General features: G+C 45.0%; 1 protein-coding gene across 7 annotated transcripts in view; it reads right to left on the bottom strand.

Moving 5' to 3' along the window:
• The window catches only part of LOC149357690 (pro-neuregulin-2, membrane-bound isoform-like), a 122,253-nt gene that overhangs the window by 5,948 nt on the left and 94,297 nt on the right, over positions 1–22,008 (bottom strand). For 2 of the 7 annotated variants that reach the window (XM_089584838.1, XM_089584840.1), the window contains exons 2-7: positions 15,272–15,440; positions 14,692–14,879; positions 10,681–10,786; positions 7,299–7,357; positions 6,100–6,340; positions 2,541–2,573 (exon numbers count right to left, since the gene is read on the bottom strand). In XM_089584838.1, the coding sequence (XP_089440964.1) occupies positions 6,282–6,340; positions 7,299–7,357; positions 10,681–10,786; positions 14,692–14,879; positions 15,272–15,440 (581 nt within the window). In that variant the 3' untranslated portion in view covers positions 2,541–2,573; positions 6,100–6,281. Of the gene's footprint in view, positions 1–2,540; positions 2,580–6,099; positions 6,341–7,298; positions 7,358–10,680; positions 10,787–14,691; positions 14,880–15,271; positions 15,441–22,008 lie in introns of all 7 variants that reach the window. The other 5 variants (XM_089584843.1, XM_089584844.1, XM_089584839.1 and 2 more) reach the window with 4 other exon arrangements.

Raw genomic sequence — 22,008 nt, 5'->3', positions numbered from 1 at the left:
CATGCCCTGAGCAGTGTGGGAAAGCTTAACTTGCCATTGACTACAAGTGCAAAGGCAATAATAAAGAGAAATAGGCTTTGTACTATGCTGAAAGCATCATTTTCACTCAGCTGCAGTTGTGCCCAGCTGTAGTTTCCGTATAGGGGCAAGCAGCAGATGTTCAAATATTCTGTAGGTCGCAGTTTCAAGAAGCACAACTAACTTGGCATCTGTCAACAACTCCAGTTGTCATTTTCTTGACTTCACAATGGAGTTGCCAAGCAGTGCGCACATAACCAGGTAGTAGCAGACTTAAAGAGACCATGCAGTGATATTTACTCAGGTTAGGAAAAGTGCATGAGCGATCAGTATTCCATCACTCGTCACCACACTGCAAAAATTTTTAAGTTAACACCGAAGATGCATGTTGCACATTTACATCATGCTTCAGCACACATGAAAATCACTTTGGCATTTCTCTGATATCAAGATACCAGAATTAGGCTGAAGTTATACTACGACTACTGTTGCTTTAAAAAGCATCTACTGGAAAGTTTTCTTGGGTGTCAAACAATATTTTTTGATGTACATATCAACTTTTTTCTTTTCAAATATCTGTCACTGTTGCTGGCATGCATATTTGTTAGGTATATCAAGCATAAAATTTGCATGATGACTGTGCAGTTTACTATGCAGTTTTAGTGAGGTTTTCCAAAACAAGTTCCCCACATTTTGCAGCAAAATTACCATGTTGGATTGATACAATGGTAGAGCAATGCAATTAATCCTTTGAGACATCACCTGCAGTTCACCATGCTCTTTACACAGGCTTCTATGCCTTACAGGGCTTACCACATAGACATTGTTATGCTTTGGAGATCTTTTTACATGTTTCACACTAAGCTTATCACATCAGGGGTTTACAGCTGTAACAATTTTAACATTCACTAACAATATTGACACTAATGGGGCAGCAGGGGCTTTTGTTAGGATGACTACTGAGTCAGTTGACAGAAGTGACAGTCAGAACAGCAAGAATCTGTTAGTGACTGCTGGTACAACCTCATATATAAGATAACTAGCATTTTTTAGTTAGCCAGATAAACACCTCCAACAAATAAATCTTTTGAATGTGCAAAAATGAATCGTAAGCAACTCTTTATTTCAACATGTGGCAGTGGTTTGCTGGCTAAATAAAAAATTGGTCTGCACCTGAAAATATTCACCGACCACATGGCACCCATATGCGTTTGTCATTGCAATTTCATCACTGCTACACAGAGGTGCAACCTCACACAAAGGTGTGATTTAAGCACAATATTTTCCACAAAAATAGTAGTGTAAAGAGGAGAGCTTGTAGAATAATGCGAAATGTATGTGCCAGAAAATATAGCATACTTCTGGAATTCTGTGAACATATGTGAAGATGCAAAATCCCCACATATTGAGATTGTGCTTTTCTGCATGCTTTAGCACACACTGATAATATGAGGAGGCATCTCCTCAGTGATTTTAATGTAGCTGTATTCTCTGAACTGAGTATGCAGTGCATCGATACACTCAGGCTTTCACACGAGTGTGACATGATGAGGAAGTATTTTCAAGTAGCCAAATTTTAGGCCAATGTTCATAGTCTTTTGCAGCTTTTAATGATGTACAGTGTGTGGGTTTCAAATTGCATCAGACTTAATTTGCATTAACTTTAGTATGTGTATGCGCTGCTTCCTTAAACTTTTGAGGGAAGAAGGTGCTCTCTTTTTGCTTTTCTTTTTCCCAGCTGTAGGGGTAAATGTAGTTCTTGAACAGATAAAATTTAATGTTTATCTCTGCACTGCTTTTTACATGCATATTTCTGATGTATTTAGGGTATAAGTGGATGGATTTTTTTAGTCGCTAGTGGCTGTAACTCCATTCTGATAATTTAAAGCTACTGTGGCAAGAAACAGATTTATTCAGTGGAAGCTTGCAGTTTGCAGCACACATAACTTTTTATTTTGCTGAGCTATGTCATGAGAAAGATAGCTTGTGTAAATACAATGTGAAAACCAGTGCCATTAAATATAGCAACAGCTACATTAGTCCTTTGCACTACTGCAAGCTGAAGTTTTGTGGCTTTTCTAGTGTCTGCTCTGGTCTGGTCATCAGCTGGTCACTTTTTTCATATGATCATGTATGTGCACATCCTAGCTCATTCCTAAAAAGTTGATGTCTGAAGTAGTATTCACACTATGAAGATTTTTTTCACAACACAATGAATCAAAATTAAAGCACTGCAGTACCACTAGCTGTATGGCTGTAAGCATGTAGAGCTGAAGTGAAACAATGATTACACAATCATTGTCAATTCCCTCAGTAGTTTCATTTTAACAATGTATTACTGTATTATTGCCATTCCACAAGGTATGGTAAAATTATGCGTTTGCACATCTTAAAGGAAGAAATTTTCTAAACCTTTTAACACAAATGTTGTTCTCAGTTAATCACTTTACAGTATCCAAGCATAAGCAGTGCCCACAGAGCATTTACAAGCATGAGTAATGAGCATGCCAAGTATAACTTACACGATGTTCATGGTTCAATCATTGCTTCCACATCTGTTCCTTTCCAAAGCAAAGAGGGGCAAGGGACAAACAAAGAAGCACAATTAGCTTGAACATTCACACACAGCATGTCACATATGCGTACACTTTTTGACAAAAGCTGACAGTTCAGCATGTTTATGCAACCTCTACCTTTGGCAGCCCATATTTTTGAAGCATAGGAGTGCTTTGCTTCACATGAAACTGTTAAAGTTTAGTGAAATTAATTACGTCCTGTGATATCCAACTACTAAAATATTCTGTTGAGATATGCTGTAGTATAGGTTATGAACATGTGGAGATGTGTAATGGCTTTCAATTAGAGCGCTGCATTATGTTCCTTTTCTTTTAAATTAAACAGGTTTCAAGTCTTATTTCATGCATAACTTGCTGCTCATAAGCGTTGGTTTTCAAAAGCTTACTGCTCTCTGAAAGCTTTAGATAACTTCAAAAAAGAAACTGCAGCTTGAGTTCACTCCACTCGAATAAAACAGTGAAGCTGTTTGCACAAAAAAAAGCCCTGCAAATTGCAGCACACAGGGAAATTATTTTTCTTGCCCACATTATTCTTTGTGTGCAATGAATACTTGTGTGCCCTAAAGTAAATGGGGCAATATCCCTGTTTCTAGTGATGACAGCACACCCAAGTCTGTCTATCCACTCTGCTGCTCTCGTCTGTCTTGCATCCTTTCATCTGGCATTCCAAGCACAGTTCTGGCCTGTTGAGTGAGGTGTGGAATGGCTTCTTACACCACCTGACGCTTGTCTTCACTGCTTTAATATGTATGTGCAACACATGCAGCTCAAACCTGCAGCAACTGCATATCAGCTCTGAACTGTGCTTGCAAATGTGTCTGATATTGCTGCCATCTGCACCTCTAGTCACATTTTGGTACAGAACAGAAAGATAAAACACACCGAAGTGTGCACCAAATGAAAACATGGCTGGTAATATTTGACTCGTACCCCAATTTCGAACATTCAAAGTTTCCAAGTTTTTTCTAAGTTTCTATACTTTTCTAGAAGGCAAGTTCTCTTGTCAAAACATTGGCAAGCTCCCTGAGGCTTTCCCTTTCCTTGTTCACTTGTGTTTATACTTTTCTAACTGAGATATAAATCACTTTATCTTCAAAATGTAACTCTTCTCGCCCTGCTAGTTTAAGCTAGTCAGTGAGGCTCAGAACCGTCAGCAGATTCCCATGCTCGATCCAGTTCCTGATAAGCCGTTATATGTCAGCCTATGACTCAAATGCAAGTACTTCCATACTAGTACAAAATACATGCACTTACTACTAGGTTAAAGCAAACAGTTAACATATTACCTGATAATTCAAGTTACATGCAACTAATGGTTTTGACCTAGAGGGACTCAATTGAAATCTGCTAGCTGGAATAGGGCCACGTGTGGACCTGAGCAATTAAATCGTTAAAAACAAACATCTAATGGTACTAGATGTGATTTTCCCCCTTCCTCTTTGTGGCAGATGCCTGCAGTTCTCAGTCCCGGCACCACGCCCATGAGATCATGGTGGATAACACTTGCATGCTGCTCTCATACCTCACATTCACTGTGTACCAGCCCTTCTATGCTACAGTGAACACAGTGCTACAGTTCTTGATTTATTCCGGACCTTAGCCAAGATCTCCTTCTCACAAGCTACTGCCTGATGCGGCTCTACAGTGTGTGCTGTAAGAAGTTACTGTAGTGAGCTGAAGCATGAAATGGCCATTGCTCTCCGACTGTTTTGTGCTGTCCATCACTTTCGCTCCTCGGAAAAACAATAAGAAGGCTTAAAAATAATGATATTTAAAAAAAAATTGTACTTTATCTTTTGGCAAGACTTCTTTCAGAGGTTTATTAACAACAGGAATGTAGTACCTAATACTAACGTAACTAATATAGTTCAGTTTCGTTAGTTTGTCTGCAGAACAGTTGTGCATAATTGTATCATTGGAATTCCGTGTACACTTCCTTCTGTTGTGCTTTCTTTTTTCATAATGGGTCAGGTCACATGGGGCCGAGTTAATAATAGCACTTGCAACACTAAATCCCGAGGCACAGCCACTTGCTGTCATTTATCACGAGTTAACTAGGATTCAGAGCGACCTGTTGGCAAGAAGCAGTCCAGAATGATGTTGTGCCAAGTTGTAGTTCAGCTACTTGAGGAACAGTGCCTTTTTCATGCACAAAAAGTGTTTTTTGAATGATAGCTGCTATGCTGAGTTTTACAAGTGACATGTTCAGGATATGGCATGTAGAGTGTATGTTGCATAATTAAATGCAAGAGTGACAGGTGATTTGGCAGTGCAGTCATGTTTGGGAATCTATTCAGATCAGCAATTTGTTTTTTTTTTGTTTTACTGCCCTTGCGACACCATACTGTATTTGCTCAGCTCTCCCTGTTTGCAAACCTGCACTTTACATCAATCGGCAACTTGATGTTAAGGGGCATGGCCTGGTAGGCAGAAATGCTCAATTTAGTCCCCTCATTTGAAATGTGCATTTATTCATGTCTCTCCACCTAATTCACTGTCACAAAAGAGCAACCAATGTGCGTGCCATGCCTGCTGCACTACACATGTCAGCAACTGTTTTGGTGGCTCTCATTCAGGTTACAAGTGCATCAGTGGCACAGGCTGGGAGAAGCCTGCTGGGTTCTTGTGCAGTAGCCTTAATACCACTCTCATGATATATAACTTATATATAACTTTTAAAGTTTTAGGTACACTGGTCATGTATCGTTTCAAACTGTTTTACTCCAGGCCGGCTATTTGCCTGCAAAAGTACGCCCTAAAGCAGTTCCAAACTGATCACTTTCACTTTAACCCAATTTGAATCATTCCATCCCTGCTTACTTTTGTGACGAGATGAAAAAAAAAAAAACAAATGCATCAGCACAGCATACCCTTTAATTCCTCTATCCTGCACTACCACTCCTACGGGAGAGCATGGGACCTACGTACAGGGCAAAGTTTTTCATCAGTCTGGTTCAGCTAATGCACAGCCTATCACCTCAACTTCACTTTAGACTGCATCTTTGCAATAGTGGAGAATGCATGAGATTACACACGGTGCGGTCTGGGCAGAATATACAAAGTACAGCTGCTCACTAACTTGACAAAAAATTTTATTAAAATTTATTCAGTGGCATAAAACACTGAAAATTTTTGTTTGTCGCTTTCAGAAAATGCCTCAAAATGTGCTGTTCCTGCACAATGTGCACATGTGCCTGAGCATCACTGCCAGAGCACCTGTATTTCTCGCACCAAGTTCTACAGCATTAGGACTTCTGGATGTGATTTAACTTCTCATAATGTATTATCTTTCTTAACCCTGTAGGCTTGAAAGATGCAAAAAAAGAAAAGGTAACTCTTAACCTGTAATTTCCTTTCAGCAGACGTTCACACATTCATGCATGCACCCATGTGGGACTCAATGCACAGCAAAGCAAACCAGTATAAACAACTGAACGAGAAAAGCTGACGTAAAACAATACACACGAAAAGGAAAGTGCAAACAAAACACAAAAAAGCAACCTACGTTTCGAAGCGTTTTGATTTTTTGTTGGCTCTTCTTCTTCAGCGAATCTTTTGTTGCTTGCTTTAAATAAGCCTATGTACATACACCGTCTCATATATATATATATATATACATATATATATGTATATATATTTATATATATATATATATATGTATAAATAGTTTCCTAGAGCAGATGACGCCTATCGGATCCAGTAGGACTGCATCATTTGGATCGTCGTATCAAATTCAGGAGGCGCTGCTGGGGAAAAGGGGGAGCACAGTGAGGCACGCAGAAATGGAACTGCTTGCATGGCAACAAAAAGGAGCTCTACCACTATCACAAGGTGCTTTAACAGCGGCAAACTGCACGCCTGCTCACTGTGCACAGATACTAGCATGATAGGGAAAAGTAATTCACTGCCTACAAAGTATGTACATACAGCCCACCTACACACTATGTCCTTGAGTAGTGAAACAAAGAAAAGAGCACAAAAATAGATGCTTTGGTGTTTCATGCAACAAGCCCTCACTTATGGCCAGAAACGCTTTGCACATCACATTTCTACACCGCGGTTTTCCCACTTCTTTTTTTTTTTTCTTTTTTCATGCTCACACATGCCCAGTCATAATGAGTAGCACTGATTCTTCCTCCATTCTGTGCAGCTCTATCAGTGGCACATACATACGGTACTGCTACTTTGTCAAATGTGGAGGTGAGGAACTGTAACTTCAGGTTGCTTAATAGGGTATACAACCTAATATGCCACACATAAGGAAAACAGGCACTACAACATAAATGGAGCATATACATTATACAACAGAGTGCAGCAAAGCTAGCAAAGCAGCATAGTCAAGAACCATAAAAAACAAAGCATCAACCTAAAGCTAAAATGCTACGACATACCTTCGGTATCTTAGCAGATAACAGGGAAATCGAGCGTAGTTGGGAAGAGAAAAAAAGAAGCACAGATTGATGTTAACTGTCAGGCTGCTTTAAGAAAGGCTTCAAAAATAAGTAAAATATGAGAGTATTATATCATTAAATGTAATAATAAGCACCTCGAAAAAGAAAGTTAGCTGCCATTAGTGAGAAGCAAACCACTCTTAAGGGGCCCTTAATTTTTATTGCATCGCAGTAGTCTTCCTCAAAGCACATTTGAAAATTGTCAAAGAAAAAGTTGGAGAAAAGAAACAGAGGAACCAAAGTGTGAACTCACTTTTCAGCGATGCAGTGTCCTTGTTTTCACAGCGCTGCCCAATAAATCCTTCTGCACATCTGGGAAGGAAAACAAAGCAGTAGCACAGCTTTAATAAATGCTGGACCTTGCTGATAAATTAGATATATGAGTGGTAACTAAAGTAGACAGCTTTTGGTGCACCTTCAGCTTTTTTCTCTGACCAAGGATGGTGTCATGTGAACTAGATATGTTCACATGGCATGCATTAGACAAGAGCTCTACAGAGTTCCCAGCTTTTTTCTGTGGCAATCCGAGCACATTGTAGATATGGCCACATGAGCACATGTGGCCCCAAGAGCACACATAAATATGTTGCAAGCTGCTAATACAGAGCTGCCTAGAAACAATAAATGCACACCCTCATGGCCTTTAATTAATATGGCCCACTCCACGAAGTCTCACCATGGAAAATCATACGCCACTCTAAAAACTTGTTTTTCCACATTCATAATATAAGAAAAAAAGAGAAAATTGAAGGAAAGAACACAATCATAGACTACAAACTCTGCATCCAATTCACTGGCATGGCAGCGAGCACTTGGAAACATGCTAGAGGTCAATTAGAAGGCCAGCATGGCTCCTGTGAGTGCACCAGCTATCCGAGATGCCTTGTATTTTTACTGTACACTGTTGCAAATGATGATGGAGGCAAAGCTTTGGTTGCAGTAAACTGTCATATGTCACCATACACAGCATGCCAAAAACATCTAGAGCTAATACTGCACAATACGCATTACACAACAGAATAACAAAAATTGCTGAGTTTTATGCCCTGTGACATTCTGTTCCATACACTGAGACAACATAGTTGTTTGGGAGTATATTCACATCAAAGGCAACACCAGGGCAGCAGCTGAACCCTCTGCTATGCTGGAAATGCCTTGTGAGTTTTTGCAATGTGATGACAACAGCATCAGGATGTTTCAGCAAAGTGCACCAGCCAATGTTTAAAAATAGGCTCTTTGATGTATAACAACGCTTTAGTGGCATATAGCTGTACCAGTGGCGATGAATATCTGAAAACAGGTTAATAATGTTGACTGGTACAGCTGGTGAACTAAATCCTTGTAAACTTGTTGCAGTCAGATACCTGGTTGCAATCAGAGATCTGTCGCTTACCATCAGCAATAACACCATATCAGTTTGTAGAATTTTGAGCTGCGGTGCAATGGAATTTGGCCACCCTGCTCGTCATTTGAAAATTGCACAACTGTGGAGAGTGCGCAGGCACACCCAACACCAGACGGTCACTCATGCAACACATGTGTCACGTGACCTTCTTGGTCCCGCCCTTGCTTGGGGGCTGGAGCAGCGAGCAGGGGCCAAGGTGGGACAGGGAAGGTCATATTACATGTGCCCCACGGAGTGACGTGTATATTATGGCAGGCGATACTCAGCACGTCAGAGATGCGCGGTTTTGAAATCTGGTGCAGGGGGGCACCAGAATTCATTGCGTCACAGCACCGACACGTAATCGGTTTTCAAAATGCTACAGACTGATTTGGCTCTTACGAACAGCCACAAATGTGAAAAGTTAACCAGCTTTCTAGTTAGCATGATTCTCCTGTTTTTTAATGGTCGCCACCACTGGTATTAACTATGCCGCAGAGGCCATGCTCATATATCAAAAAGGCTATTTTAAAAAATTGCTGGCGACTTCGCTGAAATAGCCTGTACCTGCATTCGCACTTGAAGGGCATGCGTTAAACAAAGCCTTGCGTACTGGAACTGCTTTTATTATAAAAAAGAAATGGTTACTTGAAAGCAAATATAATCTTACACTGTGCTTGAAACTGAAATAAATAAATTTCAATGCATGTCAATTACTCTCAGCCATTTATACTAGGTGTTTCAGTGAAGCCGTCACTGTAGTTTTTAAAATAGATTTTCTGAGCAATACCAATGTCGGCGGGTGTCAGAATACAGTGAATCACGTTAACTAGTATAAGCTGGTTATAGCTAGCTTTTTAACTTTTGCAGCTAGGCACCTGGTTGCAATTAGAGATTTGTAGCTGGCCATTATTAATACCCAAATCAGTTTTTAGAATTCCGAAATGTGATTACCCCGGAGCCGTGGCTTGATAAATTTTGGATATTTCATGCATCAGTAGAAAAGAGTGCTCCAAGGCTGCTAGCTTTTTAATGCGAAAGCATTTCTTGGCTATGTTCACGGTTTCGTGTCCACAAAACATGCCTGCAGCCCTTGCGTCGTTCGAGGAAGAGTTAGGAGTAAAAGAATGATTGTATGTGATAGAGGATGATAAAACATCACTGTGAATCAAATTTGGTTGATGTGGAATATTCAGTTAATTAATTAGAGGCAAAAAAGTCGATTAGACATTGAAATAGCCCCAGACGTTGATATAGTGGGCAGACGTCAAAACCACTGTAGGCGTCGAAATTGTGGGAAAATACGCAACCAAGCCGGATGGAGGCTTGAAACAGATTAAAAAGTTATTAATTAATATTAATTAATCAAACAAAAAAGTTTTTGTTGATGTGGAGTAATTAGAGAGAGGTAGAGCCAAGTGATACCATGGCTGTAAATGCGGTGGTGGCAAACAAACGTAGTTGTCATGGTAACACGTGACATCATGCCGTCTCGTTGAAATGGGGTCACCATGATGTCAGAGGAGAGGGCAGAGGTGCAGTGGGGTGAGCTGTGGTGCGATGGAAGAACCTTCTAGAAAGCTCGTGCGCGTCGCCTCCGCTTCAGGTGCTTCTGGCTTGCGTCAGTCGTTGTCTTGCATATGCATATATGCATATGCACAACTTAATTTTATCCCTCTTATAATCTCGCTCACAGGAGCAGTTAGGTGCACCGAGTGCCTAATGAAGCATTTCACATTCGACACGAGTGTGACACTATGGGCACTTAACCCTCAAGGTAGCGGCAACAAGAACGGAAACACTCATTTCAGGTCCAATGGACGTACTATAGCTTTCTCCAGAAAAGGCACGACTTGCAGCCAGCCTTACTTCGTTTTAATTTTGCCATCTGTCCTGCCATAACGCCCAAACGCTTTATCCTACATATGATGTTCAAAAAGTGACGCAATAAAATGGAGTTTTGTTGATGGTGAAGCATGCATCCAAATCAAAATGAATACATTTATGGACAATTAGGCTTGAAAACAATATTATCCCTCTTTACGGCATCGAGGTTATATATTCAATTGCATTCACTCTCGTTATTTTTAAGCTCATAACCGATGACACTGCATACCTGATGCGCCGAAAAATGTCCAACAGAGCAACTTATATATATCTCGCTATTATTGCCGAGCTCCGACATTCCTTCCCATGCGACGCGCGCTGTCTTTTCTTCCACATCGTCCCCTAGTCAGCAAAAGGCACTCACTGGCAGACGGGCTCCTTGACGGCCTCGTAGAAGATGCAGGTCCCTCCGTTGAGGCAGTAGGAGGCCAGCGGGCAGGGCCGTCCTTTCAAGGGCCATAGTGTAGAGTCTATTACGCCACGAACGACAGCAAAAGGGGCGCGTTTTTGAATCAACGTCAGTGGGCACTCGCGCTGCGCCGACAGGCTCTCTTGCTCTCTCTCTGGCTCGGTGCAGGCAAGCGTCTTAGAGGCGGCATAAGGCGCACGTGCACAGGCGGGACATGCGCGCTGCACCTCGCGACAGCTCACTACTGCGGATGCGCGCGGCGCCTTGGTGGAGTGTGCTGCCCGCTTTCCTCTCTCTACTGGCCCTGACCAAGCACATCTTGCTTATAAACACCACGGACGGAGTCTCTTGAGTGCACCTAAAGTATAACAGCTAGCTACAGCGTCATTACCCGTGCTAGTGAAACAGCTGAAAAGTCCTTGTGCTCTTTTGTCTCCTTCCCTTTTTGCGCACGGCTGCTATGGCGCTTCAGTCATTGCAAATCTCCACACGCTTCGACACATTAATCCCCTTTCTAAGCGCAGTTTCACACAAGGGCCCGCCTTATGCGCAAGTTATTTTGTAAAATGTGCGCCAAGCATCAGCGTGATACAGCCCAGTTATGCCGTTTTCGTTACGTTCCCCGCGAGGATTCTGCGACTCTGGCTTAACCGCGGTGGACGAGGAGAATTTACCAACGTTTAGGCCTAGTACACAGGGCAAAGGTTGGGCTGCAAGCTTTCTCCTTTGATATTTAGCCACTCGCAACTACAATTTCTTTAGTCTCTGTTCTAGCTGCGCACCTCTGCCAAAAGACACGCGGGAAACGAACCCTCGCTTTTATTCTGATCTGAATGGTCAGGGCCCTGACTAAATCGACACAGTCCACCAAGATTTTTACCGGATGCACAAAATGCCTCTTTTTTTCATCGTACCTTTTCACTTCCTGCACACTGTTAGCCGACTGCGTGTCAAGCTGCGCTGCGTCGCACACATTTTCGAGAGGACAAAATGCTCTACTCCTGATTGGAATTTGTTTCTCCCCTTACAGCAGTATTTTGCCAATCGGCGCCGTGTTTCGCCTACAGATGAACAAGTGCCTTTGAAGGCACTTGTCATACGTGCCACTGCGGCTGATTCATAAACGATATCGCATTTTTTTTTTCGCGAACAGGCATTTAGTAACAGAGTAGGAAAGCGCAAAACGGAAAGAACCTTGTTCAAGAATATAGACATAACTAACTGTATATGTCCTCAGTTGTGAATATGAATATTACACCCTAGCTGTTACGTGCATGGTTATTGCGACGCGCGCAGTGTTGAATGGTTCGGGACGCATAATCGGCTAACAATGCCGAGCAATACCGCTGCATACTGCGATGCATGCTTGGAACTCCTAGTGCTTAAATACTACTCTAAGCTAATGGCATGCGGCAAGTCCTTCTCATGCGACATAAATGCATGAGCCGTACTGAGGCATAGATACACATATGATCGACGCCTTCTCCGATATATCGACATGCATAGGTAGGTCGTGCAAAGCAGCTTAGCATTGTTGCAATATACGATGCGTCTTATGCAGAAGCATATACCTCATCATACCTGCCTTAACCTCTACGTGGTGAAATTGAACACAGAGTCTAAGGGCAAATTGAATGAATTCTCAGGGAATGACTGTAACGTAAGAAAAACGCGTGTGGCTTTTTATTTTGGGTAAAGAATATAAGCAATACCGATGTTGTTTACTTGGCACCGACACGAGGCAACCAAGCTTCCTTGTTTCGTGTTTTATATATATATATATATATATATATATATATATATATATATATACACACACACACACGACGAAGAAAAGCTGTGTGCTTCCTCAGCTTGCGAGCTGATCTGTAGATTGAGGGAAGGCAGGCAGTTAAGCCAGCGCTTAAACTGCGCATTGCTCCTTATTCCTTCTCATTGCCTCAGTTTCTGTTTGCCAGTTTGCCCACTTCATCTACGTTTGCACGTTAATACGACGTTAATTGAACCGCCTCTTCAGTGAATACATTTTTACAATGTTTTATAAAGTGTTGGCTACGATTGTAGCTGGCTTCTCCGCAGCAGTTAATTGATGTATAATCGATGAAAAATAACCCTTGTGTCAGTGGTGCCGCTATAGTAGTAATTAAATTTTAAGCATTCACAATAAGCAGTCCAGTGCTAAAAATATTGACATATATGCTGTAATGGGCTATAGGAATGCAGGCACACTGTAGTAAAAAACAAAAATATTATGAAGATTATTAAACGCGAAGAGTAAGGGCGGAGGGGGGGGGGGGGGGGGGTAAGTGACAACTACCGGATGTGGTAGTGTTGCCTTTGTCAAGTAACTCGTCTTGTGTAACTCTTTGATAAATGAAAGTGTTATTAGTTCAATGTGTCAGATTTTTCAGTGCACACAGCCAGTCGCTCACTTTTCGAAGGTGCTGCGCGTGCCTTTCTCGTGCGTAACCCTGTTTGAAAGTTATACCGACTGTGCGCGCAGGGTATCTCAGAAAAACACGCCAGTAATACTTTGCAAAGAAAAAAAAAGGGCTCTCGAGGTATCAAGTTGGCCTTTTTGGCATAATAATACCAGTGGTGGTAGACATCAGAAAACAGGTTAATTGTGTTAAATAGTAAGCTTGTTAGCTGAGTTATACTTATTAACTATTACAATTAGGCGTCGGGCTGTGATTAGATATTTGTAGCCAACCATCAGTAATAGCCATATTGGTTTGTGGAATTTCGAAAACGCGGTCACGCTTGGCGCTCTGGCGCAACAGATTCTGGCCACCTCGCGCTTCACTCGAAAACTGCGCAGACCATAGAGTTTCTTACTATTACCTAGAGGGAAAGCTGGCGGCGCTGCACTTCAGCCACCATGGACGCCCAAAGCATCATGGGGCGGTGAGCTACTTGTTGCGGCACAGTCGTAATTTTTCAGGAACATGGAGTGGCACTACTAAGACGTTTCATTCCGAAAACGCTGTTCGTGTGTGCGCAGACGACTTTCGCGCGAACGCAGTGGGCAAAACCCATAGTAGTGAAAACGCCACGACAAATGACGCCAATAAAAGGTTTCACTTTTCCGAAATGCTATTAAAAAACCTCTTATAGTATTTAAGCAACATCTTTTTTGAAAACATATTTATTTTTAAAAGTGCGCCCGTTAATTACGAAATATTAGTTTTTATAGTGTTCACTACTTGGCCAATAGGAGAGCGAGTCGTCTCTTATTTTGGGCAAACTTTGCACTTAAATGCTTTTCTGCTCGTTTGTTGCAATCATTAGACAAGATATTGAATGTTAGGACGTTTGTAGTTATCAAACAGCTTTATTTTTTTATTATTTTTTGGCCAAAAGTTGCAGTTCCGCAACAAGTAGCTCACCGCCCCATGATGCTTTGAGCGCCCATGGTGGCTGAAGTGGTCTCGAGGGGTCGCCATGCAAACTCCCACAGACGTGCTGCCAGCTTTCCCTCTAGGTAATAGTAAGAAACTCTATGGCGCAGACACTGCACGTGCGCTGTCACGCCCACCAGCGCACGTCACTTGGCGGCGAACGTGTCACGTGACCTTATCTGTCCTACCGGGCTTCTGCTCCAGATCCCCTTACCCAGATCACGTGACAGTGCGCGGCGATTCACCTTAATGTTCAACAGGATTAAGCTGTTTTCTGACGTTCTCCACCACCAGTATTACTATGTCGCAAGAGCCACCTTCACAGATCACAGTTCCTGGCGGGCTCCGCTGAGACGCCCTGCATATCATAGTGCTTTTCTCCAACTGCCTTTCCGTTCACTGACCTCTGGACAGGCTACAGCGCAGGAAAAGAAAAATGCGGCCAGCGTCTGAAATTCGTGCGTGGCGTGATGCATGCGTACGTGCACGCAGCTCTGGAAGCGCACACAGCAGCCGAAGCGGCGCGAGACAGGCATGCAGGAGCGCTGTTGGTTGCGGGGCCTACCGTTGGTCGTGGTGGACGCAGTGGCCCGCGTGGGCTCCGGCTGCGGCGGCGGCGGCGGGTAGCGGTCGCGCACCGTCACGCTGACGGAGACCGTGGACGGCTCCTTGCGCAGCACGTTCCACGCCCGGCACTCGTAGAGGCCGGAGTCCTGCCGCCGGGCGCTCTTGATCTCCAGCCGAGACCGGCGCCTGCGGGAATCGAGGCCGTGTGTAGCGTAGCACCTTGCCACTCACTGGGCAGCTCTTTTCATTGATGCGCCGAGCGAGGTTCCTGCCGATTAGACTTCTCAGTTACGCGCTTTTGCTGAGAAAGTTTCATAGAAGGATCACCCACTCGACGCGAACCATCGGTGCCGACCGAAGCAAGAGCGTACGAAAGCTGTCTCGCGTATAAATGGACGAGGCTGTCTTGGTTTCGATTCTGATAGCGCCCGAACACTCTGGGGTGCCAGAGTGATCACCTTTTCGAAGTATGTACGTTCCCTGGCTCCCACGGCACAGTTTTACACGTCTGGCTGCGGCTTTAGTGACTGTTAGGTATACATACTAAACAAGTGCGCGCTGACGTGACATAATCTTACCATTTCGTGACGATGTGCACCCTGGCGTTGGGCGTGACGGGCTTCCCCATGAAGTACCACTGCACCCAAGGTATGGGGTTCCCGTTGAGCTTGCAGCGCAGCTGTAACCGCCGGTACGCGTCCACTCGAGACGTGGACCGCAGCCACTTGGCTTGCGCCGGCTTCAGCACTGCAACAGGGAACGGAACGCCGCTTGAGAACGACCGCCGGCAGTGGGGAGGCTCGCCACACTGTGTAACGTAACATGCAATGCACCGAGAGCAGCGCGGAAACGTGTACGGCCGGTTGCGCGCGTTCCCTCGTGGCTCGCCACGCCACCATTCTTGGGGCATGCGGCAGTGGCTGCTGCTTCGCGCACTTGCACAGGAAAACTACCAAGCTCGCCATTTCTTCAATGCACCGACGGAAGGTCGCATTTGCGTCGTTCTGCCAGAGCAACGAGAGGGACACGGATTGGTCCGCGAGCGCTGGCAAAAGGGAGCACCACTGCGTTAGGCGCACAGCTCAGCCGAGTGTTTACTAACTAAGCGCCTCTCTCCGAGAAGCGCGCAAATCCGCGCAAAGCCACAGCGTTGAAACTGCCTGCGGAGGCTGGGCAGATTAGCACGCTTTCGTGCGCCTCTGCAGATTCAGGAAGCGAAGACGGGGGCTGCGAACGACCTTTCTTGACTCGGAAGTCACCGCACGTTTTTGGAACCACGTCTCGGTTCACGTTCTCTTCTCCGCGCGAAAGGAGCGAAGAAAAAAAAGAAGGAAAAGAGAAAGAAAGCGAGAGCAAGCGGCGGCAGCGAGGCGGAAAGGGCAACAAGAGCAGCGTCAAAATGTGAGGCAGATGAAAGAGAGGCCTGCACCCCCCCTCCTGGTCCCTTGGCTCCCAGCGCGACCAAGCCCAGGCGCTTCCCGAATTGGTGCTGCTTCTACGCAAACGCTTGTCTTCGAGCTAGACTCGAACCGATCCGTCAAGCGGCTTATAAGAGGCAACAAAAATGGCCGCGCCTCTGTGCAGACGGCGAACCAACAAGCAGAGCAGTGGCGGCAGTTAGCCAGAAGCAGGAACGAATGAAGCTCGGAGATGCGCGCTAACATTTAGCTGCGAGCGTTGGCTCTCCATTTTGCCTTTTTTTTTTCGTTGGGGAAAGGCCTTCGCGTTTAACGTTGTTTTGATGATGCTGTCCTATTGGAGAAAAGGACAATTTGCTTTGAAAGCAGGAAGGGGCGTTCAGCAGCGACGCGAGTGGTCTAATGGACTCCGGCAATGAAGGAAGACCAAACCTCAACCGGCCATCCAAAGCGTGGACAACGGCGGTTCCGAGGCATCGAGCAAACTCGGCAAAAGCATAAAAAACAGACTCTCTCTCTCTCTCCCTGTGTGTGCGTACGTGTGTGTGTTTCAGTATCTCGAAGATCCAGTCTCATTCTGCGTGTCTTTGTTCTTTCTTGATTCCAAGCGTGCTGATCATAGACAAGACATGCTATGTAGAGATGCTATGCACTCCTTGAAGGCTCGCGCCGTACCAGTGTCGCATGCAGCCTCTGGGAATGCGCGTAGCGGAATGACACCCAATGTCACGGAGTTGTGTTGTTTGTCAGGTTAACGTTGTTCTGTCCTTTCCATCCCACAACACAATAGCGCATCCCAAAAGAGACACCAAAAGCAGTGACAAAGCGAGGAAGAGCGAGACTCGTGCACAGTGCACGCAGTGCAGTACCAAGCTTAATCTGCTGGAATTTTGAGATAAATAGATAGTCTTCTAGGAAGGGTTTTTCCATGGGACAGCGTCGCTAAGAACGAAGTGCAGGTGAGCCGAAAAAGAAGGAGAGAGTGTTTGCCGTATCCTGTAAGTAATGTGGACGACTACTGGCTGGTCCCAGGTTTTGGCTTGCCGAGCTGGCTGCCGAGCCAACGGCCGCAAACCGGTCGTCTTGCGATCACTCCGCAGAATGGAGTAGAATGGAGGAACAGTCATGATCATCATCATCATCATCCTACGACGTCCACTGCAGGACAAAGGCCCCTCCAAGTTGTCTCCAGTTAACCTTGTTCTGTGCCACTTTCGCCCTCCCTACACCCGCAGACGTTCTAATCTCATCTGCCCACCTGACTCTCTGCCGCTCCTTTGCCTTCTTGCTGCGTTTGTACTCGAGGGAGGTTAAAGGCGTAAAGAGTTAGACAGATGAGAGAGGGCCGACGGCAGGAAGCAGGAGGAGGAAGAGAGAGCCTATTACAGACTGTGTACAAAGGTAAATGTGAACAAAACTGCTCGCGAGTGGATTAACTATCGCAGTTCGGACGTATACGCGGAGGGTATGGTTTTGAGAAAAGAAAAGGCACGGTGACTGGCTTACTTCGGGCGAACCCGTGACCGTGTCGTGTGGGAAAGGAAGAAAGCAGGGGGGGGGGGAGAAAAAGAAGTGCAGGTATAAAGACACCCTATTCATGATTATATAATTTCATCTGGTAGATTCCTCTGCGAGAATGTGATTTCACAACTTTTCCTTCTCCGTATTTTTTTTTGTTTTGTACAAATTCTAGCTCTGCGTCCCAAAATTTTAAATACACTCCATTCCCTGTACATGGGTGCGTTTGTATCCGCTATGCACCCTGGCCAATCCCCCGCCGTGGGTATGGGGCATTCAAAGCCTGAGGACATCATCATCACCGCACACGATCGGACGAGTGCATCGTCGAAATGCAGCGTCGAGTTCGCGCACGCGCTCTTATCTTCAGCAGGGTAATTTGCTGATAAGTTTTATTTGAATTTTATTTGAAAGAGGAAGGGCCACGACCACCTAGCAGCAATTAAAGGGTGCGCGAGGCAGTTATAATAATCTCAGGATGACCGTTTCTGTCGCGAAGTGTAGGAGGGCCACGATTTTGGTCCTGGCTTCGTTTATTAAGTGCTAAAGTCCTCGTAGGGAGCGATTGAGTAATGTCATGAGTGCTTAACACCACATTGTGCCTTGAATGGCCGGCCACCATCAGTGGAGTATTGCGAAACGAATATGCCTTCTGGTTCCCACACTGCAGGGCCATACAGTCAAGCGCCCTTCGTTGCTGATTTCCAGAACATGTAATGCAGGGTTTTCTTTGACAGTGGCGCAAAACCAACATGCTCGGCTCATTGTACACATCACTGCCTGCACGATGTTGTGAAGGGCATCTGAACTGCGAGCGAAAGAGTTCTTATACCACGAGGGCAATATAATCTGCCATTGTTTGAGGCCCTGCTTCAGAGACTGACAGAACTCGCTGTAGATTCGACGATGTTCAGTTTAGCACTGCGATGCAGATGTAGAAAGCGCTGTATGCTTTGAAGAGGCGAAGGTGGCTCTCTATTCCGTCGAGTTTTAGTAGCTATAAAGAAATGAATTAGAATTAACGCTTCACCTCTAGTTACAAGTTTTTTTTTTTGTTTCCTTTATTTTTGTCTTGAGCAGCTGCAGTGTATATATTTCGAACCTCGGGTCTGAAAATACATCGGTTGGCAGATCGGCACAGATACCTGCCCTTGTCTGCATCTCATGCAACTAGTTGTGGTGTTATTTGCGCCGCTTCCGCAACCACTGAATGCGATGAAAAAAACTCGATAGTTCTGCAAGATTACTATATTTTGATTTAACGCCCCATGTTTGGATGAAAACTGTGGGTAAGACGTCGTTTTTAGACCCCCCCCCCCCCCCCCCCCCCTGGTGTTTTTCAGGGTGATGGAAAGCAGCACTTCCCGCGATACGAGCATTTCCAAGGCGCGAGCCAGAAACCGCTGCACGCTGCGCTTGGATGATCGAAATCAACTTGTTGGCGGTGCCGAAATGCGGGCGTGTGCAGTAAAATTTTTGCGCTGTTGGTTTAACGATGGTCTCTGAGGCAAACAAGAGTAGCATGACTCACATGAATACAAGCTCAACGCATTTTTTTGCAAACGCGATAGGGTCCCGAAGTCGAGTGCTCACCAAGTTGTGAAGCTACGCATGACAACAGAAAAGAAGCACCCCCTAGCATTTTTTTCAGCATGTCACGCCTTTGGTCGCTCATCCAAGAGTGTAACTGAACCTTGAAACAACTTTTTCTTTGTTTTCTTTTTTTTTTTTTAAGAATGGTGCGATGAAAAGAAACAAGAAGGAAACAGAAACCATTATGAAGTCTTCCTTTTCCCGCAAAGGGTACTTCTCCTTGGGCACCACTGCGCTACGGAGGAGCAGCATCACACGTGTTTTTTTTTTCTTCTTGATATCTTTCGTGATAAAACCCACCATGCGAACCGCTAAAGCGTGGCTTTGATGCCAATAAAGTAATTAAATCAATAGCTTGAAGTCGTTAATTTAGCTCGGAAAAAAGAACTGGCTCATTATCTGATCCTTACGCAGCGCCGAAGTGTCACGCGGGTGTATGGCAGCGAAGGGGGCAAAGTTCGTGGAGTCCATGAATGAAAAAAAAAGGGGGGTGGGGGGGGGGGGGGTCTTGACGATGCAGCCAAGAACCGCAGCGATGCTCACATCTGAAGGAGCGTAAGTAAAGGCCGCACGCTACAGGCACAGTTTTGTGCCATCTTCTTTTCGGGAGCGTCAGAAGAGGTAGAGAAAGAAGGGGGGAAGGGGAGCAAAAAGTTGAGCAAAGCTTGTGCGCGAAAGTCGAGAACAGTGAGAAGAAAAGAAAAAAGAGGCGCAATAAGAATAAGACTAGCCGCCTGACGTAGATAAATAACAAAGAAATAAGGCCGAAAAAACATATGTACGGGCGAAAATTCCACGCTGCAAGGAGGGCCACGCGGCGCCTAGGCGCTGCCTCCTCGGTGCGGGGCTCTGTTGGTTCGAAGCCAAGCCTTGGGAATCGAGAATTCCTCGCGACAAGGGACGCGCTCTCATCGCTGGCTCTGCAGGACCCGCCCGGCTGCTCTGACCGAGGAGCGGGGGTGGCGAGGGAGGGCGGCTTACAAGAGCGAGCGAGTGAAGGAAGGGATGGGGGGGGGGGGGGGGGGGGACTTTAAACTGGGGCAAAAATGTCACGGAAGCGGAACGCGCGTCGCCGCGTCGAGAAAAGGCGAGCAAGCGCGGCGCCAGTGGTTTTTCGGGTCACAGCGATTACCGCGGAAGATGAGTGCAAACTGGCGAAGAAAAACAACGCCGATGACAGCGGCTCGTTCTGGACGACAACAGACGACGGCGACCGCTTCGTCACACACACACCTCTGGCCGTATATACGCGCCACGTTGTACGCTATGCGCGCCCTGCTTTCTTCAGCTACCTCTCCCCCTTTACGATGTGTGATCTGTTTTGTTTTCCTTTTTAACTTACTCGACCTTTCGTTTTCCCGGCGCTCAAGTTCGAAAGAACCACCACGAAACAGTTCGAAGGGAGTTGCAAGAGACGAAACGTCCAAGAGGAGAGAGCAATGCAAGCTGGCGAATAGAGCGAATGCTTGGTTCTTTTGCGGTTGTTTTATTTTTTTTTCACTCTCTCCTCAGGGGCACACACGAGTACCTGCACTAGCGTACATGCGCGAATCGCGTGCGCTAATATTCGCAAGCACTTCTCTCCTGTGAAGTGCGGTCACGCACGGGTCGAATTCAAAATAGACGCATGGCCGGCTTATTGGTGCACAATCTCTTCTCTTTCACGGTAATTCCACGAGGCGTATCACCCTTCCGATGTTATTCATTTAAAATACAGGTTTATTTCCTAGATTACATCGGATGACAAGCAGCTGCTTTTTAATTGCTAATGTACTCCATGTTCCTTCCCTGTGCACATCCCAGCATGCCCCGAGCAAATGAAGTCGGCGAGTTTGGTATTCTGGGACTCACTTCAAGACTAGGACTAAAAGGCAACTCAGCAATAGCACAGAATCATCAACATATCATAAAGAGACGGCTTAGAAAATTTGCGCACAGGCACCAATCTATACAAAATAATAAATATACATTTCATATTTGATTAACCTTGTACTTTTGGTTGCCGTATTGCACACAGCGCCAACGTGACATATTTCCCCAAGTCGTAACAACAGAACAGGACTGTATTAGCAGAAATTATATGCGGCAGACGACGGCACTGAAAAAATTGTGGCGGTGGCGGCACCAAGCGGCCTCTTTCTGAAGCATCGAGCCGGTGAACGTTCTTCGCTACGCAGGGGACCGCACTTGTTCGGAGCGTGGACATACGCTTCAAAAAAGATAATATCTTGCTATTCCACGCTGTGCGAATCAATGAACATTCGACAAAATAAAAAATGTTGGTCCTGCAAGCAAGTGAAAAGTGCAAAAAAAAAAAACAGCGATTGAGTACGCTGGGCATGTTGGTGAGGTGTTTTAATCCCATGATTCATATGTTTCTCAGACACGTACTTTGTTGACGCCACGACACCGCGTTCTCAATGCATTCCTATTCAGAGTTTTCTTTATTCGACTATCGTATCGAACTGCAGCAGCACTAAACCAGTTGCAGTGTTTAAACACTGAAGTATATTGTCGATATTTTGTGCCTGACGTTTGCAGCAAACGAACATTTTTCCTTCATTCCCGTATGTATTTCACTACACCGCAGCTGTTCGTTACTGCTGTCATCCAGCTTCAGTCGATTCAGGTCTAGATTAAATGCGGCTTTCTGGCCACAACTTGATTGCGAAATGGCGATATGAATGGCAAAATTTTCATAGTTGTATTCATTTCTCGGTTATAATGCGCGAAGTGGCTGAATAACCGCAAACGTTTATTGACAACTGTCGTCTGTTGTCTTGATC

This window comes from Amblyomma mixtum, chromosome 3 (genome assembly GCF_055824585.1).
Source record: "Amblyomma mixtum isolate Tamu chromosome 3, ASM5582458v1, whole genome shotgun sequence".
Lineage (NCBI taxonomy): Eukaryota > Metazoa > Arthropoda > Arachnida > Ixodida > Ixodidae > Amblyomma > Amblyomma mixtum.
Note: the sequence above shows the minus strand (reverse complement) of the source record. Positions and strands in the feature narration are given on the sequence as shown.